This window comes from Ochotona princeps, chromosome 20 (genome assembly GCF_030435755.1).
Source record: "Ochotona princeps isolate mOchPri1 chromosome 20, mOchPri1.hap1, whole genome shotgun sequence".
Taxonomy (NCBI): domain Eukaryota; kingdom Metazoa; phylum Chordata; class Mammalia; order Lagomorpha; family Ochotonidae; genus Ochotona; species Ochotona princeps.
The window spans coordinates 8,101,458-8,129,353 of NC_080851.1; the positions used below are offsets into that span (position 1 = coordinate 8,101,458).

Consider the following 27,896-nt stretch of genomic DNA (forward strand, 5'->3'; position numbering starts at 1 on the left):
TGCAGAGAAAATATTATTAGTATGTTCAACTGTTGTTAGTATTATATCTGGAAGTAACTATTGCTTTTTATGCAAACCTACTTTTAATTCCCAGTTTCCTAATCAAATTTAAATGCTAGTTTTATTTTTTGCTTTTACTGTTTCAGGAAATACTTTATATTGCTTAAAATATATTATCTGAAGAAGTAGTTGATAATTGTAATGTGTACCCTTTATGTACTGAGTACATTTTTTTGGCATATCAACAGACTTAATAGCATAAGACTAAAACAGGTCATTTGTTTCAGGATGATTTAGAAGAAAAACAACTGAAAGCTGTCAAGAAAGTGACGCAGTCTTATCAGAATGGACTTGTATCCTTCATTTGTGCGCGTTCATTTTGTTTATTCTGAAATGGGAGGAATTCTATCAGAAAAGTATCATTTCCTGTTGCTGCAACAACAGCTCATCACAAATTGAGTGACTTGAAATAATGCAAGCTTACTGTCTTATAGTTCTGGAGGTCGGAAGTACAAACCCCGCCTCACCAAGCTAACAGCCAAGGTGTTGGAGGGCTGGTTCCTTCTGCAGACTCCAGGGGAGAATCCATTGTCTTGCCGTTCTTGTCCAGAGGCTCCCTATAGGGGTCCCTTGTTTTATAGCCGTCTTCTTTCCAGTTGGCATCACTCGGCTCGGCTATGACATCCCCTCTGCTTCTCTCTCACAGCTGCCCCTCCTCCCTCTCTGCTGCAGAAGGGTCCCTGTAATTGCATTGTGTCCACGTGCACAAGATCTTGAATCACATCTGGAAGTGTCTTCATAGTGGAAGGCAGCATACACATTGATTCCCTAGGTTAGGGCGTGGCATCTTTGGGGAAGCCATCGTTGCGTCTATAATTTTAAAAATAGTGTGACATTTTGTGTTTTCACAGAATTTTACTTTCTGTCAGAGAATATAGATAAAATGAAAAACCAGTATAATGCAACTAACAATATAATGCAATTAGCTTGGTGTCACTTTCTATAGATTCAGAAAGACTGGATACCGTCAGTAGGACCAAGTCAAAGTCCTATTTCTACCAGTTTTTAATGAGCGCTTGTACCTTGCTAAGCTTCCTAGCTTCTCCATTCGTATAAGATAGGAACAGTCACACTCAGTGAGGTTGATGAGAAGAGACAACATACATGCAAGTGCTGGGGAATGTGATTAACATTGTATGAATGCAGTGTCCTGACTCAGTCTGCCACCCTGGTCAAAATACATGGAACCACTATGCCTCAGAACCTGAAGACCATCTGTGCTTCAGGCAAATGTGCTGCTTTGTTGTAACAAACAAAAAAAACCTCTGTGTGTGTGTGTGTGTGTGTGTGTGTGTGTGTATAATTATGAAGAATAGAAGTGAGGCAGCAGAATAGCTCAGCAGGTGAGTCTGCTACATGTGATGTCAGCATCATAGGATCATATGTCCTAATCAGCTGCCTGCTAATGCACCTGGGGAACTGGTAGAAAATGGCCCCTGCACCCACATGATAGACTGGGATGGAGTGCCAGGCTCCTGGCTTCGACATGGCCCAGCCGCAGTTGTTAAAGCCGTTTGGAGAATGAACCAGCAAAGCAATCTTTCCTCACTTCTCTCTCCCTCCTCCCCTCCCTCTCCCTCCTCCCCTCCCTCTCCCTCCTCCCCTCCCCTCCCTTCTTCTCTCCCCTCTCCTCTCCTCTTTTGCCTTCTCTTTTAGTAGCTCTACCTGTCAGATAAATAACTATATCGTTTTAAAAAGAAAAGTGCCACAGAAATATCCTACTGTTACAAAGTTCTCAATTGTCCATTCTCAATTTCTTACTTCAGACTGGAAACCTATAGTCTCTGAGTGGGTAGTGGCCTATAAACCACACTTTAAGCAGAATGCATGCAGACCATCTCTGGCCTGGTCTAAAGAACATAGCAATCTCTGGCATTAGCTTGTCCCAGCGTCAAACCCTGTGTGCCTTCTAGTCCGGAAAAGCTGCCCTATACTTTGATCTAAATCTTCTTGTCCTCCTTTCTAACCTTGGTTCCATATGGCTCTGTTGGATCAGTCTGAGGGGTTTTGCATACTAAGCACTGTTTGCTTGTACCCAGTGACTTCTGTTGTAAAGTAGCATCTCAGTACCTGTCTTAGTTGCTTTTATTTCTTCTTTTAAAGATTGTTTTAATATATATATATTTTTTTTTACTGGAAAGTCAGATTCACAGAGAGAAGGAGAGACAGGGAGACAGATCTTCCAACTGCTGGGTCACTCCCCCAATAGCCAGAGCTGAGCCAATCCAAAACCAGGAGCCAGAAACTTCTTTCAGGTTTCCATGCAGGTGCAGGGTCCCAAGGCTTTGGGCCGTCCTTGACTGCTTTCCCAGGTCACAAGCAGGGATTTGGAAGGGAAATGGAACAACTGAGACAATAACCAATGCCCATATGGGCCCCTGGCACTTGAAGGGGTAAGATTAGCAAGTGAGCCTTTGTGCTGGGCCAGAAGTAGTAGAACTCACCTAAGACATTGAAGTCATAACTACCCTGATCTCCTGGCTTTAGAACAAAATCAGAATTTGTTTAAGCAACAAAAGGGCTATTTATAAGGGTAAAATAAAAAGATAATTTTACCTGAAGATCTAGAAAGGAAGGTTTTGCTTTCATGTTAGTTTTTACATTTTGTTTGTTAATTTGAAAGGTAGAGAAATGGCGTCATTCCTTCTCGGTCCACTTTGAGCAAAGCCTCCAGGAGCAAGGGCTCAGTTCAGGCTTCCCACATGGGTAGCAGGGACCCAACTGCTGGAGCCACTCCTGCTGTGTCCCAGGGTGTGCAGTAGCAGGAACTGGAGCTGGGAGTTGAGCCCAGACACCTGCAGCCCAGGTTGCAGGTGTGTTAACCTCTGGACTGAACACCCAGCCACCCAACATACCAGTTAAAATGAAGTCCTAACCAACGTAAACCCTCAATGCAAGAACATGTGTCTGAGTTAAATGTGAATGAAGTAAGGCAGTAATATAAAGTAAGCCTCTGAGCTACTGTTTTTGGAACAACGGATGTTTGTATGTAAGAGGTTGGGGAGAAAATACGATTGAATCTAATCACTAAGTTAACTTTTTGTAGCGTGTTATGCATGGCCAGTAGTAAATTACTGATCAACTGAATCCGTGGTGTTGTGGTTGGTGATCTGATTCTAAAATTGTGGTGACAGGAAAAAAATGGAATAAGAGATTAGTGAGACAAAATAATACTATTCTAAAAATGGACCTTAATTTTTTTAGACTTCAAAACAAAAGTTATTCAGCAGTATGTGCCCCATGTAACAAAATCGGTGGGATTACATAGATGTTCTTAGCAGAAGTGCTGTTTGGACTATGCTAAGAGCGATATGAATCGTTCTCCTTATTTCTTAACCAGTCATACTCAAGCCGTTAAGGGATTTAGCACAGATATTTACAATTCTGAGTCTGTGTGCAGAAAAAATTGAACACCATCCTCGTTTTATAGAATCTACATATGATATCCTACAATTGTGTGGGTAAGTAGATTTTCTTTAATTTCACTTTGTATTAGAATGTGACATTTTATTATTATGTATCACAAAGCTATCATGTGTTGTGGGGTATACAGACTCTGGAAGCTTAAGTTGATCACTTAAGTCCAGCAATTTGTATTTTGAAAGTTGTCAGTTTTATCATAGTTGCGATGATGAGATACGAAAATAAGCACACTAAAATACATTCTTGTAATTAGTTGCTGTTTAGTGATTAATAAATTTTAGGTTAAGCCAAGGAACTGTATTTTTAGAATGAATAATTGAGTTAATCTATAGATAATATCTTTGGTTTCAGTCTATTTTTTTCTTATCTTTTTAGATAATTTGACTCTGATAATAATAAGCCCTATGTCTAGTTTTGATTTTTATAGATTTGAATGAAGAATAAGCTATCAATTATGCTTGGCTTATTTTTTTTTAAGATTTGCCTGTTTTTGTTTTTGTTTTTTTAATTTGAAAGTCAAAGTTGCAGAGAGGGAGAGAGAAGAAAGATAATTCCCCCCTCACTCGTCAGATGCCACAGTGCTGGGCCAGCCCGAAGCCAGCGGTCAGAAGCTTCTTGCACGTCTCCCACGTGGGGGAAGGACCCATGCATTTTGGCCCATCTTCTGCTGGCTTCCTAGGTGAATTAGTAGGGAACTGAACAGAAAATAGAGCTTTCGGCTCTCCATGGGCACCTATATAGGATGCCAGCCACACAGGTGTTGGCTTTACTTACTGTGCCACAGCCAGCCCCAGGTTTATATATTTTTTAAAATACAAATCAGAAGTTACCAGTAAAAGCGCTTTGTCCCATACTCCATTTTTCGCCCCTTACCACCAGGACAGAAGCCACACTTAAATTGTGCTTCTTTGCTGCCACACAGTGGCTAAGCTAGACACATATTGAATTGCCATAATAAATAAACGGACAATTTTATCTTCTAAACATTTCTACCTATTTAACATCTTCAATAACATTGTATTTTTATATACAAATAGTACTATTCATGCTACTATGTGTTCATGATAGCATCTATCACTTTTTTATTGTTGCTTATAATATTTACAATCTTAAATTTAATGTTGTTGATACCTTAGTAAAATAATCATGAATAATTGTTGGATGCCTGCATCATGCCCTACTTTTTAATAGGAACTAGGATAAATAAATAAATAAATAAATGAATAATTGCCCTTCTGCTTTCAAGAAACAAAAGAATAGGATATGATTCTCACTTCATTCTTTAGAAAGAAGCTTTTTTCCCACCCTTTTTATTTATTGTTTTATTTCGAATTTTATGGTATGTAGGATCTGGTATCCGCCTCAACAAAAATCTCTCCCCTGACTGATTTTCCCCATATTTTTACAATAGTATAGTCGTTCATAGCAAGTTATAATTCCATCAGTATGCTGTTTAAGTGTGCCCCAACATTGCTGGTACAGACAATGTCAGACAGTCCAGCGTCCCGTTATCTAGCCATGTCCAACAGTTTCACTGGGAATCTGCTGGGGTCCGTGCAGTGGGTGTGGATGGCACGAAGGTGTGAAGAGAACAGCTCCCCTGTCTGGCAGGACCCCGGGGAGCTTCCAGCTGTTCGGCAGTGCCCAGGGGAGCTTCCAGCTGTTTGGCAGGGCCCCGCAGATGTCTCTGTAACCACCCTTAACGCAGTTTCACCCTCTTTTTGCATGGACACTCAAACACCCCACTAAGAATTCTGTAATCTGTTGAGGCCTTGTTTGCTCCTGTGAGTGGTTTTTGCAACCGATGTGAGCTTGTGAGTTAATGTCGCTGATAATGTCTTGGTGAGTGGGCCTTTAACAATTTACACACAGGAGCACAATTAAGCCCATGCCATTTCTGGACACCTTATTGAGTGCTTAACCATTCCCTCAGAATCTAGCCCAGCCCTGAGCGGTCTGCAGAAGCAGAAGAACAGTAAACTTCCTTCAGGACTAGGGAGAGGAGCTTTCTCTGGTCCTTGTCTGCTTCCAATTTTGGGTCCCCACCCCCTCTCGTAATAACCATCAGGAGCGCTCCAGAAACCCCTCAAAACAAATAAACAAACAAACAAACAAAACTAGAATAGACAGACAGAGAACAACAAGGAAAGCTTAGAAACAGACAGGAAACGATCAGCGGGGATGCACTTATAACTCAATGGGTGGGACACAAAGATTAGTTACTCCTCACTTGGGTATGGAAGATTTCTCTGCACACCCCTCCTAAACATGCTCACCTAAACTGTTGACATATATCCTGTTAGAATTATAGAGTTAGACCACCTGAAAAACAGCCAGGTTCAGCGAAAACGTGCTTCAATGCTATAAACTGCTAAATACTAAAATTAAAATAGGCATGAGACAGCTGAATAGCAATCTAAGCCATTTTAAGGTGTATAGAACACGGTTGAATATAAACCAAAATTGAAATGTCTATGAAGAAGTCACAGGTTATGGTTGAGAACCTGCATTTTCCTATTAACATATTGGTGTCAATTAATGCCACAATGTTGTAAATGGTTGGAAATATTATGTTGGGGCTTTTAATTGATTGGGATGATACTCTGCCGGCTCTACCTTCAGACCAGAGTTGGTCTCACCAAGAAACCATTGAACTTACCAGGACAATAAGATGCTGGACTTTATGCTTGGTAAATACCTCCAATGAAAGAATGTCAACTGAATTTGAACTATGGAAAGGCAACAAGGTGGAGCAATCCGCCATGAGGAGAGGGTATGGGGAGAGGCGGGGGGAATCCCAGTGCATAAAAAATGTATCACATGATGCAATGTAATTAATTTAAAAAAATGAAATGCAATAAAAATATGTTTTAAAAAAAAGAATATAGCCCAGACATGTAGCACACCTTCTGGGAAAGGGCTTGATAAATATCCTAAATATTAATGCAAGCGATGGGAGTGAGAGCTGAAACTGCTATGGCGATAAATAGTTACTGTGATCGCAAAGGCTAGCCTGTCTTTGCAATTTCTTTGGAGCATAAAAAAGTAATTGTCTTAGCCACTTTTATAATTTTTAGCTAGAGGAATTAAGGATGCTTTTATTAAAGAAATATGCTTGCAATTATTGTTTGTTTAGGGATTGTTAAGGATTGTTTAGGGGTTGTAGAGGGATTTAACATTTGAAACTTTTGCCTTGGATTTTTACGTTTTTTTCCTTGTGACATATTTTCCCCATTAAATGATGGGTAAATTGTAGAAATATAAATGTAGTAGGAATGTATTGCTGATGATTAGCAGGTAATCACATGTGCCTTGGCCTTGGAGTCCTGGCTGTCGCTCCATGGCTACTACTGAAGAATGAGCAATGACTTGCTTTGAAGAATGTGAATACAGTATTTTGCAGAATTATCTTTAGGGACACCTGCTTAGCCCTGAAGTGCAGGCAGAATGACCAAATGTCTGTATATGCCCCTTAGTCTTGAAGTAAAAATGGAACCATTAGTTGTTTGTGCAGAAGCTCGTGATGTGTCTGAGTAAATAAAAAAGGACAGCTTCTTGAGCTGTTGTGAGAGGGCACTAAGTTACAGTGTTCGTGTCTGTCTGGATTGCCGACTCCGCGCACCCTTCCCGAGCTCCGAACTCAGCTGGAGCTGGTCTCTGGCAGGAGTCCATCTTTGATTTGGAAGTAGGGATGCATATTGCATTGTATCTTCACATCTGGATACTGTCGTCTCCATTACTCCATCACTAAACATTCCCTTAAGTGAGAAGCCACAAGATAAGGTTGATAACAGATATGAAGTTAAAGCAAAGACAAAATGAAAAAAGGAAAAAATCTCCGTAGAGTCGAAAAAATGCGCCACTGTGTGTCCAACAAATGTGTGACAGAAAGAAAGCACAAAAGTCTAATTTGCATGATGGTTTCCTTATATTAGAGAGAATATATGGTATTTGTCCTTTTGGGTTTGACTTATTTCACTAAGCATAATGGTCTCTAATTGGGACCATCTAGTTGCAAACAGTAGGATTTCATTCTTTTTAATGGCTGAGTAAAATTCCATGGAGCACATGGACCACAGTTTCTGTAACCACTCTTGTTTGGACGGGCCTCTGATTGTTTCCATGTCTTTGCTGTTGTAGATTGTGGTGCTGTAAATATAGGATTACAGATCCCCTTCTCATATGCAGTTTTTATTTCCTTTGGGTATATTCCTAGGAGTGGAATCGCTGGGTCATATGGCAGGTTTATTTGCAATTCTCCATGCCAGCAGGTGTTTTTAGTAGAGTTCTGAATGTATGCCAATCTCAGTGGAGTTAGGTTCCCCACTCTTTTTATACAAAAGATGTTTCTATCAAGGACTTCATTAAAAAGCTCTCTTACATTCTTCGTCCCTATTGAAGCCTGCCATTTTTGAAAAAGAAAACTTCGGACGAGATAACTTATGCTGAAGACACTGCTAATTCAATTGCACTCCTGGGTAAGTTTTGATTTCCTTGTGGTAGAAAGGAATGAAGCAAATCAACTGTTCCTACTGACAGAAAGTGCCTATCTGCACTAAATTGTACAGAAATGTCCCCTCCGTGGTGAAGCTCTGGTTTTGTTTTCTGCTGTGAATTCACCATAGTGTGCTTGGTGATGCTTTCTGCCCAGGTGTTTCTTGATGCCAGCAAGATTCCGTCTTCCTTAAGTGCGAAAGCCTGGCAGATAAGTCTCTGTGCTTCATCAACCTGATGCTGTGTAGTTGGAAGGAATGTTTAGCGTTTGTTGTCCACCAGAAAGCATCTATTCCTCCTCCCACAGTAACAGTCTTCACCTTACAACTCTGAGAATTAATTTCTAGAATCTGCATTCCTCATTGTTCATTAAATTATATAAAATTTTAGATAAAGTCATAAAATGGTGACATGTTAAGAACTTGGGAATAACACACAAAGACGCGAGGACCTGTATTATGTACGCAGAGAACTGAGAAATCTCATGAAAGGATAGGCATTCCCGTCTGAGCCATTGCTTCACTTTCTGCAGGAAGAGAGTAATCATTTCCTAGAATGAGATCAGTGAAACATGAGCTCCTTCAGTAAGCCCTTGAGACATGACAACATGTTCCCCAACAAAGCCTGACTTAACTCTTTTCTTAATTGTAAAAAAAGAAAAGAAAGAAAAAAATACAGGCCTGACTCAACAATTTTTTTTTTTAAGATTTGCTTGATTTTGGGACCCAGCATGATAACCTAATGGCTAAAGTCCTTGCCTTGCATGTGCCAGGATCCCATATGGCCACCAGTTCTAATCCCAGCTGCTCCACTTCCCTTCCAGCTCCCTGCTTGTGGCCTAGGGCAGCAATAGAGGACGGCCCAAAGCCTTGGGACCCTGTGCCTGCGTGGGAGACCCAGAAGAGGCCCGTGGCTCCTAGCTTCAGATCAGCTCAGCTCAGCCCTGACCATTGCAGCCTCTTGAGGGGTGAACCAGTGGATGAAAGAACTCTCTCTAGCTCTCCTTCTCTCTGTAAAATTTGACTTTCCAATAAAAAAGAAATAAATCTTACAAAAAAATTGACTTGAGTTTTAGTGCAAAGACAAATTTATACTGAGCAGACCTAAAGCCAGGACCAGGAGTCTCCTCTGGTCCTCCCACGCAGGTGATGCAGGGCTCCAAGGCACCGGGCTGTCCTGTGCTGCTTTCGAGGCCATCAGCAGGGAACTGGATGGGAAGTGGAGCGGCTGAGGCACTAACTGATGATATCTGGCATCCTGGCACATGCAAAGGGAGGATTAGCCAGTTGATCCACTGCACCAGGCCTTTGCGAGCAGACATCTGTAGGATGAACACTCGGCACATTTCTTACTGAGTGTGCACCTGCTCTTTGCCTGCTGGCTGATGCCTACAGAACCGTCACTGTTCCCTGTAGGGGCAGAATGGACTCTTGGCTTGAGCTGAGCTCACTCCACTGAGCCCTGACTGAGTGCTGCTCTCTGTCCCTTATGTTCTTTACTGCTGGAAACCTAAGTTTTAAATAATTGGACACAGGATGTTTAGCAGAGGCTGTTCACGATGTTTCCTAATAACTTCCAGTTTCTGCTGTACATAACTAAGTCATACTGTATTTTTCTGCTAAGCTAGCTGTTTCAGATTCAGGAGCAAATTTTCAGAAATGAATGAGGAAATAAGTTGATACAGTGCCCTAATATTGTAAAACAGAAAGTTGTGAGGCATTATCTGGACAAATGATTGAGAAATCCTAAAATTTCCCATGAAATTTCATGTTTTCATGGTTTTGTTGGAAAAAAAAATAAGTGTAGTTGTTCTTATTGCTTAAAGTCTTTCAAGACCTAAACAGTGCTTTGTTTTTTCAGTTCTAAAACAAAGGTCCAAAAATTAAAGTAAGAAAAAGAATCTTGAAGCTGACATTTTTCAAGTGATATCTTTTGCAAATTCACCTAAACCTAAAGATAGTCCTTTGTACCTCTGCTTCCACCCCTTACTGCTTCCCGCGCTGTCAGAGACGAACATTATCCAAGACCTAACACAAAAACTCGTCTTAAGAAACACCTAATCGTTCTTACTCTCAGAGAATCCAGCTGGATCTCTTTGCAGACTGACTCCATTTCTCCTTGGGTGTCTGGTGGGTGTGACTCAGTTCCAGAATCCCACAGATCATTCTGAGGTTCCCTTGGAATGCTTGCAGGATTTCGACACAGTATGTGCAATCCAGCCTGACGTGGTAGGCTGATCTGATAGTCATTTTAGATATGCCACCAAGAGGAACCTTCCCCCGCCTTCCCCAGCACAACACAGATAACTCAAACATGGAGCTGTTGCCTGTTGGGCAAAGACTATCTAGAAATCTACTTCCTTCCAGTTGGCCAGCAAATTGAAACAAAGCTCACTTAGGATATCTCTAAACCAAGGATACATTATTAAAAGAAACAAATTACTGACTCTTTAGTTGGGGAGAAAATGCTCACCTATATCGTGCCGAAATAGTGATAATATACAGTTGGCTTCCTGGATTTATGTCATTGGTAGTTCTTCTCTTCCTAGGAAAGAGGCTGAACAATTACGGCCCAAAGGTACCGGGATGGATCCCTATCCACTCATACACATCCACACAGAGAAAATGCCCCGTGACCCACTTTATATCTCGAATAGGATATTTTTAATAACCGGTGTTAACATTGTGTGCTTCAGTTTGCAAGTAAACTGTGGGCAGTGTTATTAAATCGTGCTCATTTCTCTCTCTGGCAGGTGACTTAATGAAAATACCAAATTCTGAATTGCGGATACAAATTTGTAGGTGCATTGTTGACTTTTATCATTCAGAACCACCAAAGAAGCATATTCCAGGTAAAGTTTCAGTGGCCTTTTGGCGTAACTTGTGTCTTTAGAAAATAAACATTTTTATGTCATTGCTTTTTGAACTTAAAGACAGAATGAGGTCGCAAATGCAACATGCTGCAATCGAGTTTTTTGGTACACTCAAATAATTCCGTCATCTTAAAAAAATACGTTTTTGCTTAAGATTTACATGCTTTTCGTTCTGATGCTGAATATTCTCAGACAATTCATGAAGTTACATTCATAATACTTTAATTACAGCTGTTACTATTAGCTAATGCTATTTAATGCTGGCATAGAACTTTTTTAACATTTAAAAAACGTATGTATGTATGTATACATGATATGTATCCTACCCAATTAGATGCAGACTTTGTAATGCTTGTACTATTCTCGATCATGTTTGAGCACAGAGCTCTGTGTTACAGCTAAGGAATCCTAGTGCATAGTGGTGCAGGGAGAGCACTGGAGTAGAAGGTGTCAAGGGGCTCTTGTCCTGGGAGGATACAATGACTAAAGACAGACTTCCCTTCTTTGTAACTTCTAAAATCAGTCTAGGAAGGGACCAAACGTGTAAGTAGTTTTTAAGTTACATATTCATTACCATGGGTAGAAATTAGAGCTCAAAAGGAAGATTATGATCCAGGGACAAATGGACTAAGGAAATTAGCAAGGGAATTATTAAGTATCTCATTTGAACTACGGGACAGGTACGTAGACATTGGATACTAAGAACACTGAGATAAAAAAATGCTGGCCTGGAATGTACCCATAACAGATGGCAAAATAAAAGGCATCAAAGTGCTTAAATTTGCCAGATCAAGTATATACATAGCATAAGATTAAGATTTACATCAAAAACAGGCTGGGGCAGTGGTGGAGTCAGCTAATCCTCTGCCTGTAGGTGCCGGCATCCCGTAGGGTGCTGGTTCCTATCTCAGCTACTCCACTTCCAGTCCAGGTCTCTACTTATGGCCTGGAAGAGCAGAGGAGGATGGACAAAGGATTTGGAAACCAAAACCCGTATCGGAGGCCTAAAAGAAGTTCCCATCTCCTGGCTTCGGATCACCTCAGCTCTAGCCGTTGCAGCTATTTGGGGAGTAAACCAGCAAATGAAAGATCTTTCTGTCTCTCTTTCTCTCTATAAATCTGATCTGCCTTTCCAATTAAAAAAAAAACTTTAATAGAAAAGTCAAATAAAAAATAAGTTAAAAAAACAAAGAATTGCTTCATAGAGCATGCCATATTAAGCTTTGAAAAAAATGATTCAGAGAAATTACTGTTGTAAGCACTCGCCTTGTCTGGTGTAAGTCTTCGCCTTCCATGCGCTGGGATCCCATATGGCCACTGGTTCATGTCCCAGCTGCTCCGCTTCCCATCCAGATCCCTGCTTGTGGCCTGGGGAAGCAGCAGAGGATGTACCTGCTTAGGAGACTCCAAGGAGGCTCTAGGCTCCTGGGTTTGGATCAACCACTTGGGGAGAAAACCAGCAGACAGAAGATTCTTTGCTATCGCCTTCTCTCTGTAAATCTGCCTTCCCAATAAAAATACATGTCTTAAACAAAAAGAGGACCCAACACGGTACACTAGCTGCTAAGATCCTTGCCTTGCACACACTAGGATCCCATATGGGCACCAGTTCTAATCCCAGCGGCCCTACTTCCAATCCAGCTCCCTGCTTGTGGCCTGGGAAAGCTGTACAGGATGGCCCAAAGCTTCAGGATCCTGCACCCACATCAGAGACCTGGACGAAGCTCCTGGCTCCTGGCTTCAGATCGGCTCAGCTCCGGCCATTGCGGAGAATGGGTCAGGGACTGAAGATCTCCCTCGCTGTCTCTCCTTCTCTCTATATCCGGCTTTCCAATTAAAAAAAAAATCATATTGAAGGGAGTTCCAACAGAAGGGCAAAAAACTTTAGATGTACTGCTGCGGCTTGTGTGCCAATGAATGAAACATTTGATGAAGGATGTGGTGGTCTGAAATGTGCCAGAAGTTTTTATAGTTGAAAATGAAGGTGCCAAGTTAATGTGGCACCCCTGAAAAGCTACTCTTTAACACATGTATTGAAATGAAGTGCTTGTGACAGGTGCAGGCTTAAAGAGAGGCTTGAGATAGTGACAGTGAGCTTAGGAGGAGCAGAGGCAGTTTGCGAGTGCAAGCTGACCTGAGGGACATCCAGGAAGTTTACAGAAAACAGAATTCAACGATAACATGAGATGAGTGGTTCGCTCAGTCAGTAGGGGCTGGTTGGGGTCCCACATCTCATGTTATAGTGTCTGCTTTGAGCGCAAATTCCACTTGCAGTTTACTTTCCTGCTCATGAGTGTCCCAGGAGGCAACAGGCTGTGGCTCCTTGGGTTCCTGCCACCCACATGGGAGCACCCAGTGGCTCCTGATTCCATCCGGAACCCACCTCAGTGTTGTGAATGTGTGATTTTTCTCTCTCCCTATTCCCCACCCTCCCCACCTTTGCCTTTCAAGTAGAGTAAATGAAGTCACTAGAGATAATGCAAATCCCCATGAAGTTTTTGAAGCCTCCTTTTATTTTAAGATCAAATTGTGAATAGCAGGAAGGAAGCTGAATAAGACTTCCATAGGATAACAAAGAGAGAATTGATTAAGGGTTGCTGTTTCTAGAATAGTGGGAGATGGAATTTGAGAGCAGAGGAAGTGACAGCTAGTAAATGAAAAGTTAAAACAGAGTTCTCGAAGAACCCTTAAGAAAATGTTACCGATACAAGTTAAGGGTTAGTTTTGGCAAAACACAGGCATTCTTTTTTTTTTTTTTTTTAAAGATTTATTCATTTTTTATTACAGCCAGATATACAGAGAGGAGGAGAGACAGAGAGGAAGATCTTCCATCCGATGATTCACTCCCCAAGTGAGCCGCAACGGGCTGGTGCGCGCCGATCCGAAGCCGGGAACCTGGAACCTCTTCCGGGTCTCCCACGCGGGTGCAGGGTCCCAATGCATTGGGCCGTCCTCAACTGCTTTTCCAGGCCACAAGCAGGGAGCTGGATGGGAAGTGGAGCTGCCGGGATTAGAACCGGCGCCCATATGGGATCCCGGGGCGTTCAAGGCGAGGACTTTAGCCGCTAGGCCACGCCGCCGGGCCCAACACAGGCATTCTTAAAAGGAAGGCAGACAGGGCCCAGTGCCATAGCTTAGTGGCTAAAGTCTTTGCCTTGCATGTGCCATGATCCTATATAGGCGCCAGTTCGTGTGAGGCTGCTCCACTGCCCTTCCAGCTCCCTGCTTGCGCCCAAGGAAAGCAGTCAAGGACGGCCCAAAGCCTTGGAACCCTGAATTCTCATAGAAAGCCCAGAGGAGGCTCCTGGCTCCTGGTTTTGGATCATTTTGTTCCGGCTGTTGCAGTCACTTCGGGAGCGAACCAGCAGAAGGAAGATCTTTCTCTCTGTCTCTCCTCTCTGTAAATCTGACTTTCCAATAAAAATAGGTAATTTTTTAAAATCTTCTTAAAAAAAAAAGAAAGTAACCAGTGGTACGGATGGTAGAATTCGAGTGTTGAGCAGAGGCGTGGCACCTGCCCTGCTCCGTCGGCCTGTGCAGGAGGGAACATTCATGTTCTCTCTGATTCCTGCTGCTGGGCGTGACTGGACCCTGGGGCAGCTGGGAAATCCCCAAGTAGAGTAACTGGAAGAGTTGTAACCTGAAAGATAGGTGTTAAGTTCATACTTTTATTATTACTATATTGTCCTAAAGAAATGCAGACTTAATGGAAAAATACTTATTGATTTTGAAAATAGATTTTTAAAGATTTATTTATTTTATTGCAAAGTCAGAAATACAGAGAGGAGGAGAGACAGAGAGGAAGATCTTCTGTCCATTGATTCATTCCCGAAGCGGCAGTAACTACTGGAGCTGAGCCAGTTTGAAGCCAGGAGCCAGGAGCTTCTTGGTTCTCCGATGTGGGTGCAGAGTGCTAAGGCTTTGGGCCGTCCTCCGCTGCATTCCCAGGCCATAGACAGGGAGCTGGGTGGGAAATGGGGCCACCAGGATTAGAACTGGCACTCATATGGGATCCTGGCATGTTCAAGGCGAAGACTTTAACCACTATGCTATCGTGCCAGGCCCTTCCTTCATTCTTTTTAAAAGCTGTTTTGAATGCCTGCATTTTACATGCAAGGCTAGAGCATGCCAGAGAGAACACACCCCAGGAGTGGCCAGGATCCTGTCCATGACCAGAGTTTGAACTCACAAAGATAAGACAAGCTGGCAGATATCTCAGAATTTTGGCAAAGTGAAGGAATCGTCTTGTTCTCAAAAGTCAGCAAGTTCGGGGATTTAATTAATGAGATTGCTAAGAAAAATAACTCCACTGCAGTGGGACCCCTGGTGTTTCTTCGCGCCCTCATTGAATGCAGTTTCGCAGCGAGTAGCTGTATGGTTGCATTGAAAATAGGGTTGTTTTTCACAGGCCCTCGCACAGAAGGAATACACATTACCAAGAACCAGCTTCCTAAAATACCAGTTCGCTCACTGGCATTTATTAAAGAAGCATTATGTCTTAGCTCTAATTTTATTTGCTGCCTTATGAATGGGCTGACTTGAGTGGTGACAACATTTAGTATGTGTAATCATGACAGTTTTCTTTACAGAAAGTCATATCTGCTAACACATAAAAAAAAATTGTTCTTTCTTAGACTTTAAGGTGTGCTTCTGAAATTTATGGGCCTGTTTCCGTCCCTACAGTCAGGGTCAACCATGGGACTTAGGCCAGAATCAGCCACTGCAGACAAAAGCCTTTTATTGTGCAAAGCTTGAAATATGTGTACTTACACTGCGCCCTGATATAAAGTTTATCCGCCGTATCTCACACGGTTTTTAAAGCTATATACTTTTATTAAAAGCTTTCGTTGTTGTTTTTGTTGTTGTTGTTTATGTTAAATTACACATTCCTTTCTTTTAATGATCATTATGTGTAATAGCAGTACATATTTATTAACTAATTGTTAGGTTACCAGCCAGCTAGCTCATCCTACAAGATTAAAATGGCTGAAGTTGGAGGGCTGGCCAAGATGATGGTCTGGTCAATGACCTTGCTGGAGAATCAACTTGCTGAGAAACTTTGGGTCCTCAAAGTCCTACAGCATCTCTCCACTTCCGGTTGGTATAACGTTGTTATATCTAAATACTTGAAGGCCAGTTATTTTTGTTTTCATCTAACAATGTCAAGGCCAACCCACGTAAATCCTTTTCCCCCTGTATTATCAGAAGTGAACTGTACTTCAATGATGGAAGCACGGGCAGCCAGGGAAATCTGTGCTCACCTCAACGACCCAGACCCCTCTGGACAGCTGCTATTTCGCTCTTCGGAAATACTGTGGAACTTACTGGAGAAGTCTTCCAAAGAGGAAATCATACAACAGCTCAGTAACTTGGAGTGTTTGTTGTAAGTATATGGCCTAGACAGAAAGAGGTTTTAACCTTAAACTAATACTGGCATCCCTGTTTGAATCTGCGACCAATTAGGCTTGACATCTTTTTTGTGCTGTGGCGTCAATGAATTCACACGGTCCCGCGCCAGGCTTTAACTGTATGGAAGGCTCTTCAAGTAGCTTACGAAAGCTGTTACGCCTTTGCTTATGAATAATAAAAGACACTTAAAAGAACTATATAATTTAATCACTCATTAAATTTCTTATTAAATGTGTGCTGTCTTCCAGATGCCGAAAGAAGCGTTAGCAATAGAATGTGAGTAAGCATCAAGCTGCTCGCTCATTTATCCCACAGATAACTGTCATCTACTCTGTGCCAGGTTCAATTCTACGCCATAAGAGTGCAATTGAAAACAAACAGAAACACGGGCTCTATTTTCATGGAATTTGCACATGCTAGAGAAATGGGCAAATAGATAAGCAACTCGTAGCACGTGTAATCAATGTAGGAAGGAATCGATCGCGAGGTGCTTGCCTGGTCTGCAGAACAAGGTTGAATCAGCACATTTTTGTTTGCAAAAGTCCGGAACCACAACCGAACCGACTTAATCAGTATAGGAAATGTATGGGCTCACAGAACTGCAAAACCCAGCAGGAAACTGTTTCCCTCGCAGCTCCCCTCAAGGCTGCACCCAGTCCTCCTTGATCCCGCTGGCTGCATCTCCCACTGCTTTGGCTTCAATCTGAGGTTCCACACGGTGAAACCTAGGGAGTTCAGATTCAGATCATCTTGATCCCAAGCCAGGCAGAAGAGTTGCGCTCCCTGAAAGCACAAAAGATCCAGCTGCGTCCTTCGGGCCCTCCATTGTCTGCTTTGAGCAGTGCCCATTCCAGAGTGAGTAACTCAAGGCTGGGAGAAGGCCTGCCTGTGTGTGGCGAGGACATGTCCCCAGATTTCAGACTGGTGACTTCTCAGCTCCGCACATAGAAGCAGGAAAGCTTCCTGGGCCCCTGTTACTAGGGCACTGGTGTCTTTCTTGCAGAGTCCACGCTGCCTCCCACAGGTCCCACCCCCTAACAGCTTTACAGCGGTGATGTAGACTTCAAATCTGAATTTCGGAGGAACACAAACATTCCTTCCATAGCAATATTGTTTTTTTTATGTGATTTTATTTTCTAGGGCTTTGAAGGAAGTATTTAAGAATCTGTTTATGAGAAGTTTTAGTCATTATGATCGTCAGCTTAGAAATGATATATTAGTGATCACTACAATTATAGCTCAGAACCCCGGAGCACCAATGATTGTAAGTATAATCAAATTGCACTGGTTTTAACTGAGGAAGTGGGGACCCTGGCAGGTGTCTGTGTTATGTGATAATGTTTATGTATTGTGTCATAACACTAAGTTGTGTTTTTGGCGTAATGGGCACCGGTGCAAACCTCATAGCTCTGCCAAGGTTTCTTTATTCTTTACATTGCTCAGAGGCTTGGGGCTCTGCTCCTGTGTTGACGTGGGCACACGGGTCTCCCTCCCTGCAGCAGCGTTCCTCTTCTGTTTGAGCAAGAAAGTTCTTTACCATTTCTTCTAGTTGAAATGCAGATTCTCTTTGTTTTAAACTGAAAATAGCTTAACGTATGTGCCTTTGAATGTAGGATTCCAGGTTAAAAAAGAAAGTCTGTGTTCTGGCTTCCACAGTTTCTAATGAAAAACAGTCGTTTCAAATTGCTCTTCCACTTGTTATGCTGTATCAGTTTTTCCTCCGATTATTTTCAAAAGTTTTATTCTGTCTTCAATTTTGAGCAGTCTTATGGTCATGCACCAAGAAGGTCTCATTTGTGTTTACCCTATTTGGCATTCATGGGGCTTCTGCAATGTGTGAATATAAGTAACCAACCACGATTGTAAAATTTTGGCCATTATTTCTGCAATATCTTTTCTGCCCTATGCTTTTTCCCCCTAAGATTTGTTTATTTCTGTATTTAAAAAGAATAGAGATGGAAAGAGGAGGCAAAGACAGACAGTCTTCCAGCCACTGGATCACTCCCAAAATGTTTCAGCCAACCAGGTCTCGGCCAGGCTGAAGCCAGGTGCCAGGTGCGTTGCCAGGCGCGTTAGCAGGAAGCTGGACTGAGACAAAACCGCACTTGAATATGAGCTGTTGCCCGGCGCGCCAAGCTCCGTGGCAGCCCACGCACCATGACGCCCACCACCCAGCCCTTGTTTTTCCTTCGTATTCTGAGACTCTTGTCACTTGTCTGACTTTCTTTCAGTGATTTTCTGCTTATTCTAAAGATTGCATATGTGAATTACTCCGTTTTAAATTCATTGGCTCTTATTGTCCGTTGTCCCCATTTTGTTGTTCATCTCATCTACTGCCTTTATGGTTCAGATTTCTAGTTTTCGATTCTGGAATGCTGTTTTGTGTTGCTTTTACAAGTCCTGTTATTCCACTCATGATAAGCCTCTACTGTGGGTTCTGGTATGCTCTTTTTTTTTTTTTTTAATTGCCAGGCATTTAACTGTCTACTCACTGCTGTGGTAGGTAGAAGTTCAGATGGTGGGTAGATTTTCAGTTCTTGCAGCCTTATGAATGAATGTTCCCTGCTTACGTGTGAATCAAGCAATCAGGCAGAGACTTGGAGACAGATTATAAACAGATTTTGAGTTCTCTCTCCTTTGTCTTTCTCCTGTATGGAATTTCTCTCTTTCTGATGTGGTGGTTGCTTCTGGCCTGTGATATTTCAAGCCACAGGATGACAATGTTTTAGAATCCCTCCATTTAAAACAAACAAACAAAAAATACAAGTGGGGAGGGAGGTAGGAGAAAGGAAACTAACGCAATGACATTCTCCTCTTCGAAGCCCTCAGTTTCTTGCAGTGTCCACTTGCTGTTGACAAGGGTGGTTGTTATAATTTGTGCAGAGCTTATCATTGACTGTTGACCACGGGAGGATTTGTCTTAGAGGAACTTCTCTGCCTTACCACAAGTTGAGGCTCTCCATAGATAGTATAAAGCTCACTGAATATTGAGAATCCTGTTTTAGAGATGTTGGACAATATCCACACATCAATAGGTGCGTACTTTATAAGCTGTATTTCAAGGAACTGGCTCCCAATGCTTCAGTCCCCTCTCAAAGGACACCGCTTGATGCCGTCACGGAAGGGTCTCTACTGTGCAAACGGGCAGAGTCCTACAAAGCATGCTGCTTAGGCTGCAGGGCGCCGTGGGCTTTTCTGCTCGGGAAGCCCCATCAGTGAGTAAGCTCTGATTTCTGTCCTTACCAGCACAGATCACACGGATCGCATCTGCACAGCCTAGAGAAGCTGTGTTCGTTGTGAAGTAGTCAGACTGCAAGTTCAGACGCTCCGGGTTTCCCCTTGCACTCTCCCTAATGTGCAAAGTCCGCCTGGACTCTGTGCTGCTGGGATGCGCCCACCTCCAGTCATCCCTGAGAGCCTTCCAGAGTCAGCACTGTTTGCTATCTCTTAATCAAACATTTAACTGGGTGAGAGTGTCCAGGGAAGAGCTAGGGATGTTTGAGAAGGAACGCCGTGGGAGAAACGAGTTTCCTCTCTGGAATTCCTCAAAGGCGTAGATAACAGATTACAAACAGTGGTGCAGGGCGGTACACTTGGAGTTCCTCGTGTTTTAAACTGTTATAAAATATTCTAGAATAATGTAAACTATTTCTTAGGGCCTGTAGAAATAAGTTTAAAACTAAATAAATTACAAGTCTTACCTTGTAGTTTGGTTGTGGCCTTATTGCTTTGGTTTCATTCCTAACTTTTATTAGCACTTTAAAAATTCAAATGATTGATAATGGAGAAGTTTAAGAAGACAGATAAATATGAATGTGTCTTAATTTTTAATTGACCTTCTTGTTCATTTTGTTTATTTGTATCAGGAAACAGGCTTTACCAAGGACTTGATATTATTTGCAACCTTTAATGAAGGTAAAAAAATAAAAATTTAAGCTTCATATAATTGTATTGATAAGCCTTGTATATAATTTTGGATTTCATTTTACTCTTTTTATTCTCTTCTGTACAGTTAAAAGTCAAAATCCTTTGGTAAAAGGTCTTAAGCTTTCAAACTCCTATGAAGATTTTGAGTTGAAGAAATTGTTATTTAATATAATTGTGATCTTATGTAAAGATTCCACTGCTGTCCAGGTAAAAAGTAATTAAAAGAGGAAAATTCATTAAAATGTATGTAGAGTATATAATATGGCTGCATATCTTTTATTGGCCCATATATTTACCGTAGAAAATAATAAATTCTTGCCTGCTTTTCAACTTTTAAAGATTTTCCTTTTTATATCTCTTAATAAGTATCAAAGTACCTCAAATTAAAGAAAAAATAAAGCCTGAGAGATTTATTGATATCGTTTAAGAAAATACAGAAGTTTGATGCAGGTACATCTAGCTTGTAATCTTTGCCTGACAATAAGAACAAGAATGGTGAATATTAAAGGAAACACTTAGTGTTTGCACTGCCAAGCTCAATCCCTTATGAATCTTCATTTTCTTTCTTTTTTGAAGAAAGATTTGTTTATTTAACTTAAAAGAGTTACAGAGAGAGAGATTGGTCTTCCACCTGCTGGATCACTCCCCGAATGGTCACAGCAGCCAGAGCTGAGAGGGTTGGAAGGTGGGAGCCACAAACTTCTTCCCAGTCTCCCGCATAGGTGCAGGTGCGCATGGTCTGGAGCCATTAGCAGGCAGCTTCATCAGGAAGTGGAGCAGCGTGGACTGGCACCTGCGCCCATATAGAATTCCAGCACTGCAGATGGAGGATTAGCTGGTTAAGCTGTTGTGCCAGCCCCCTACGTTTTTTCTCCATGCAAACACGTTACTAATTTTTATCTTTCATGCATCGACCTATCTATTCTTATGAGCTAGAGAGTTCATGCCTCAGAAAAGGAAATCATAACCAACGATTGTTACTATTGAACTTTGCTTTTTCTTTGTCGCCGTTGTCGTCTTTGTGTCTGTACTTTGATATGTCCTCAATTGGTGGTGCTTAGGAAGGAAGTACTTTGAAATTATCATCAGTGAAATATCAAACTGGAAATCTCTAATTTTTTAAGACTAAATAAAGTTATTTTGGTTATGTTTCTAACAAAATATCCCTTGTTTTTTAATAGCTCCTAATCGATGGCAAAGTTGTGTTGGCTTTGTTCACCTACGTGAAAAAGCCTGAAAAACACAAGGTAATTGAATGGTCTCTGGCCCAGCACGAAGAGCTGCAGCTGCATGCGGTGGCCACGCTGTCCTCAGTGGCTCCCCTGCTGCTGGACGACTACATGTTGTGCCAGGGAAACGCCCGAGTTCTCGCCTTCCTACAGTGGTGTGAAAGTGAAGGTGAGTGTGTGGCGCTGCAAAACGCCTATCAGAATTCCAGCTTACAAATACTTGCACAGAAGAAAAACGATGAAGTTCATCAACAAAGTGAGGAGAAAAATGCATAGATCTTTCTTCCACTTACGGTGTGTCTGCTGCTTTAAGGAAAAGTACTGAGATTTCATTTTAGGGTGAGACCTTTGAAAATGCCAAAACTGTACTTAATATACATCTACAAATTGTACACATGATTTGATTTAAGCTTTAGTATTATGTAAAAATTATATTTGGGGGGCCCGGCACGGTAGCCTAGTAGCTATATTCTTGAATCCCATATGGGTGCTGGTTCTAAACCTAGCTGCTCCACTTCCCTTGCAGCTCCCTGCTTGTGGCCTGGGAAAGCAGTCAAGGATGGCCCAAAGCTGTGGACACTGTATCCACATAGGAAACCTGGACAAAGCTCCTGACTCCTGGCTTCATATTGGCTCAGCTCCAGCCATTGCATACATTAAAAATAAATTGTATTTAGGAAGGAAATAAATTCTGAAAATATTTTAATGCCTTCCTTCAAATGTTTATTGAAAGCTTACTAGTACCAAATACTATTTTTTGAGGTTTTGTTAATTTTTATTGGAAAGGCAGACTTATAGAGAAGAGACGGAGAGAAAGAGCTTCCATCCACTGGTTCGCTCCCCAAGGGCCACAACGGCCAAAGCTGAGCCATTCTGAAGCCAGGAACCAGGAGCTTCTTCCTGGTCTTCCACATGGTTGCAGGATCCCAAGACTGTGGGCAATCCCCTCCTGTTTTTCCAGCCCATAGCCAGGGAGCTGAAAGGGAGGTGGGGCATCTAGGATACAAACCGGCATCCATTTGGGCTGCTGGTGCCTTCAAGGCAAGGACTTAGCCACTGAGTCGTCACACCAGGCCTCAGGTGCTGTTTTAGCAGCTGAAAATTATGAAAGTTTTGGTGTGACATTTAGCACTGCAATTAAACCCCAAGTCCTTGCTCCTCTGCTTCCTGCCCCGCGTCCTGCTGATGTGCATGCTCGTAAACAGCAGAGGCGAGCCCGAGTAGTTAGGACCCTGCCACTCATGCATAGAGGCCCAGCGCGGTAACCTAGTGGCCTTGGGTGCTCATTCATACACCAGCTGTTCCACTTCCCATCCAGCTCCCTGTGTGTGGCCTGGGAAAGCAGTTGAGGATGGCCCAGCAAAACCTTGGGACCCTGCACCTGCATGGGAGACCCGGAAGAGGCTCCTGGCTCCGTGTCACCTGAGCTCCGGCCATTGTGGCTGTTTGGGGAGTGAATCAGCAGATGAAAAATGTTTACGACTCTCCTTTTCTCTGTAAATCTGACTTTCCAATAAATCTTAAAAAAAAACTTAGAAATTGTAAAATTCTTTGTCAAAATCTAAATAAAATATCAGGCCACAAATGAGAGAAGGCATTTATTACTCCTGTGATAAATGTGATGAGTGATTAGATTAATAAAGAACACCTAACCATTATCAAAAAGATAATTTTTAGTAGATAAGTATAAAAAGGATAGGGATGGCTTTTCATAGAGAAAAACTTCAAACTATTTTAAAAGCATTTAAAAGTGCCCAGCTTTTCTGGTAACAAAGGAAGTATAAATTAAGACAGCAGCGAGCCATCATTTTACATCTGACAGACTCCAGGAACAATCCATCGATGATATGTGTTGTGTCTGCATAGACACTTCAGCCAAGTTCAGTGAGCACACCCTCTGAATTCTGCTGTCACGTGGAGCAAACGTGACCCAGAATGTTTACTGTGGATCTCTGTAAAAAAAAAAATGAGTATTTTAAAAACAATATTAAGCAGCAGAGACAGATTGCAAAAAACATGTATCTGTTTTGAGAGAGAAAAAAAAGATTTTTTGTTTCTCTAAAACAAACTAAAGCAAATGTGACAAAATTTGGACATCTGAACTCAGACGGAAGGTATCTGATACTGCTGCTTTATATTAGATGTTTTAACCTCCTTGATTTTTTCGATTTCCCCCCCCCCCCCCCCCCCCCAGACTCCTTCTTCAGTCATGGCAACAGCTTTCATGGCTCGGGCGGCAGAGGCAACAAGTTTGCGCAGATGCGGTACAGCCTGCGGCTCCTGAGGGCCGTGGTCAACGCGGAAGACGAGGCTGTGAGCGCCGACCTTTGTGCAAACGGGGCGATCCAGCAACTCACAGGTGAAACGCAGCGTGCCGGTCTGCTGAGGGCAGTAGAACGCTCAAGAGAGGCTGTGTTTGAAGCGCCTCTCTACAAACGTCTTACATTAATGGCTGAGAAGTTTACATCAATATACATTGATATTTACGACTGAGAATATTTCCTGGATTCTCATATTACTGCTATAAATCCATTTGTCTTCTTACTGAAACATCATGTTTACTGATCTTCAATTCAGATATCATTTTACTTAGGATGATATTTCTCTCTCTTTTTTAATTAGCTGTCCTTAATGTTTCATTCTTCTAGTAATAAGATCACTACTTTTGGCCATTCTGAAACCATTTTAAAAGGCGGATAATGTTAACATTTTTCAGTGCATCTGACATTTTAAAACACTGATACTTTGGAATGTATGAAGTATACGTAGGGGTTTCTTTCCTTAAGTGACATATCAAATAGCCTTGGTTTTCTTTTTTTTTTTTTTAAGATTTATTTTATTTTTACTACAAAGTCAGATATACTGAGAGGAGGAGAGATAGAGAGGAAGTGGAGCTGCCGGGATTAGAACCAGCGGCCATATGGGATCAAGGCAAGGACCTTAGCCATTAGGCCACACTGCCGAGCCCAAGCCTTGGTTTTCAACTTGAAGTGTGTTGTGTTAAGCCACCTTACCTCCCTCTCAGATATGTGCATGTGAGCACAGCATGAAGATCTGAGCCCCTAAGTGAAGGTTGCTTCACATTTTGTTATTAAGAAAATAATCCTCCATCTGTCACTCTTCCTCATTTTGAAAAATTAGAACCAGTTTAGTCACTTGCATTTAGCAATTGCTTCATTGACTAAATGATACTGTCTTCTGGATATCGGTTAATGAAAGCGTCAAGTGGGAGCACCTTCCCTTCCGTCATTGCTGGAGTGGGTGATGCCCTCCAGTGATTACGGTAGTAAGGAAGGAGAAACGGGGGCTAGGCGCAGCGTTCACCTCCGTGCCCAGTTTGCTTAGCATGACTACATCTGAAAGTGCATGACATCATTCCGGTTCATATTTCATTGTATAAAATTCAGCCTTTTAAGATTTATTTATTTATTTGGAAGGCAGAGTTAGAGAGAGATCTTCCATCCATCTGGTTCACTCCGAACATGGCTACGTAGTTGGACCAGACTGAGACCTCAAACTCCATCCGGGTCTCCCGTGTGAGTGGCAGGGGCCCAAGCACTTGGACTTGCGATGGCTAGGAATGAAACGGGGGCTGAGAGGGGATGCCTGTATCGCAGGCGAGAGCTTCTCAAGGCCTCTTCTTTACGGAAGGCCTCTGATTGTATTGAACTTCTCTATTTTGGGGGCTATTTACATGTGTTTGTAGAAAATCTCCATGCTTGGGACTACTGATTATATTAAGACTCAAGCAGTTCATCCTCGCTCCACAGCTTATGGGTTATGATGTGCTGAAAGTAGCTCCTTTTGAGCCTGGAGCTTAGCCTAATTGCTAAATCCTCACCTTGCATGCATATGGATCCTGTATGGGCACCGGTTCATATCCTCACTGCTCTACTTCCCTTCCAGCTCCATGATTGTGGCCTGGAAAAGCAGTCGAGGGTGGCCCGAAACCTTTGAAACCCTGCACCTGCATAGGAGACCCAGAGGAAGCTCCTGGCTCCTGGCTTCGGATGGCTCAGCTCTGGCTGTTGTGACTACTTGGGGAGTGAACCAGCAGATCTTTGTCTTTATATATCTGACTTTCCAATTTAAAAAAATCTTTAAAAAAAAGAAAGAAAATAGCCCCTTCGAAAATAGATTCTTTGGGTGAAGAAATTGTTTAAAAGTTATTTTCAAACAATAATTATCAAAATTAAAATACAGTATCTAATAGCTTCTTCGAATGTTTTATAACAGGGATGTTTACAGCTATGATAAGGAACCCTCATGAAAATGAAGAGGCTATTGTTCTGGAAATCCAGTCGGATATATTGCTCATCCTGTCTGGTCTTTGTGAAGATCATGTTCAAAGGAAGGTACATGTATCAAAATTTTGGTCAGATCTCTCAACCACCTACCTCTGAACTTTTCTTTAAGAAGTGTCCATAGATGTTGTATTTTTGTAAATCTTGTGAATATTTAATATTTTGGTCAGAGTACAGTTAGATACAGTAAGATGTACAGATCATAAGTATATAGGTCAGTAGGTTTTGACGAGTGTTATATACCCTTCAAGAACAAATACCCCACTTAAAGTATGGACTGTGGCCATTTTCTGTGAAACCCTTATCGTTATCCCCTCCCTCTCCCCCACAAGCAGCTGTCTCTTTTCCATCCCTCTCCACTGGTTTTGCCCCATTAGCTTTAGCTGAGTGGAACTGCGATCCCTGTCATCCAGCTTCATATTCTAAAATATGCCCATTTGCTGAATATATCGGTAGGTAATTTCCTTTTATGGCTAATGATATTCCACTGTATGCATATGCCTCGACTGTTTGATCCATTCTCCAGCCTATAGGGCTTGAGTTGTTTCTGTTGGGACTGCTAAGAGTCAGACTTCAGCAGGCATCCTCACACTGGTCTTTTTGTGTATATGCTTTTATTTCTCTTGAATAAATACATGGGAATTTGGTGGATCATAAAGAAGACTCATACTTATTTATCTTTTTAAGAAACAACCAAAGAATTTTATAAAGTGTCTACAACTATAAATGTGTGGTCTTTCAGTTGGGTTCATACCTAAAACTGAAAGTTAAAGTAAGAGCTTAATTTCTCTTCATCATGTTTGGCTCCATAGTAGATTTGGGGTCTTGACAATTGATTAAAAAAAAAAAGAATTGAAATTGCAAAGATAAAAATGAAAAATCATGAATATTTGCATAGATGGCTTGTAGGGGTAGTGAACGCATGCTTAGCACCAAACCACATAAATTTTTATTTATATATTCTGCCATCATGTGCTTTTCTGGAAAAATAATAATTTTGCTTACTGGGAACCAGAAACTAAAGGACTAGGAAATGAGTTAGGTAATTGGTAAGAGGAAAATACTAAGTGATAATAACATCATGGAGATTATTCGAAGCTTTGGCTACCTTTGATGTTTCTCTCGGGAGCATTGGACACAACAGCTGTGGCTGTGAAGTACTCACCTACCCCATGCTAGACTGTGTTGATCGTGATGTGGGAAAAAAGAGGGGGCCACTCCTAGGCAGTAGTTTTGGTTTTGAAGAGAAAAGAAAAAAAAAATCTAAGGGGACATTAAGTCGGCATGTTAATTAACGCCTTGTTTTTAAAATGACTAGTTACACAATAGTTGGTCTTAAATTACTCAGAATAAGCAAATCTAACTTTTTTAAATTGCTTTAAAAATACTGTCTTCCCAAAAGTATCGTTATCAAGATGTTTCTACTTGGAAAGGAAGCAGGGAAGGGAGGGGGTGTTTATTTCAAGAAATCATTTGAAACCAGTCTCTTAAACAGGAAGTGTTTGGAACAGAAGGAGTAGATATTATTCTTCATGTAATGAAAACAGACCCGAAGAAGTTGCAAAGTGGCTTGGGTTACAATGTACTTCTTTTCAGTACGTTGGACAGCATTTGGTAAGTATTACTATAGCAAAGTTAGAAGAATCACAGCTTGCACTACAGCCACGCACCCTGATTTTCTTCCCTCAGAAGCAAACCAGCAAGACAACTCTCCTTCAAGCCTTTTTCCTAACAACAGTCCAAAATGGCACCAAGGGAACTTTTGAAAGTAATATTGTAGTCCATTATTTAAGTATGATTTTTAAAAATACCTTCCAATTTTTTCAAGTAATGTGTCATCTTTTTTCTTAATTTTATTGAAGTACAAGATATATATATATATGCAAAATTATAAATGATATATATATGTATGTATATTTTAGCATATTATTACAAAACTTGCACAACATATGCCCATGTAGCCATAATCCTAATATATTTTTCTTGGGGCAAGTATTTGGTGCAACTGTCAGGATACAGAGTGACTGGGGTTGAGTCCCCACTCAGTTCCCAATTCTGGCTTTCTGCTGTTGTGCACAGTGGCAGGCGAATACTTGGGTGTCTGACAGCCTGAGGAGAGACCTCAGTGAAGTTCTGGGTTCCTGGCTGCAGTACTTAGGGAGAGAACCCACAGATGCA

At 41.7% G+C, this 27,896-nt stretch overlaps 1 protein-coding gene across 2 annotated transcripts in view; it reads left to right on the plus strand.

Moving 5' to 3' along the window:
- CFAP69 (cilia and flagella associated protein 69) overlaps positions 1-27,896 on the plus strand; it is a 45,211-nt gene that overhangs the window by 6,530 nt on the left and 10,785 nt on the right. Inside the window, exons 3-15 of one of the 2 annotated variants that reach the window (XM_004582511.4) lie at positions 288-353; positions 3,412-3,521; positions 7,885-7,961; positions 10,730-10,828; positions 15,797-15,946; positions 16,055-16,232; positions 17,399-17,522; positions 20,125-20,173; positions 20,271-20,392; positions 21,367-21,583; positions 23,609-23,773; positions 25,651-25,769; positions 27,214-27,332. In XM_004582511.4, coding sequence (XP_004582568.2) covers positions 288-353; positions 3,412-3,521; positions 7,885-7,961; positions 10,730-10,828; positions 15,797-15,946; positions 16,055-16,232; positions 17,399-17,522; positions 20,125-20,173; positions 20,271-20,392; positions 21,367-21,583; positions 23,609-23,773; positions 25,651-25,769; positions 27,214-27,332 — 1,595 coding nt within the window. Of the gene's footprint in view, positions 1-287; positions 354-3,411; positions 3,522-7,826; positions 7,962-10,729; positions 10,829-15,796; positions 15,947-16,054; positions 16,233-17,398; positions 17,523-20,124; positions 20,174-20,270; positions 20,393-21,366; positions 21,584-23,608; positions 23,774-25,650; positions 25,770-27,213; positions 27,333-27,896 lie in introns of those variants that run through there. The other variant, XM_058678061.1, reaches the window with a different exon arrangement.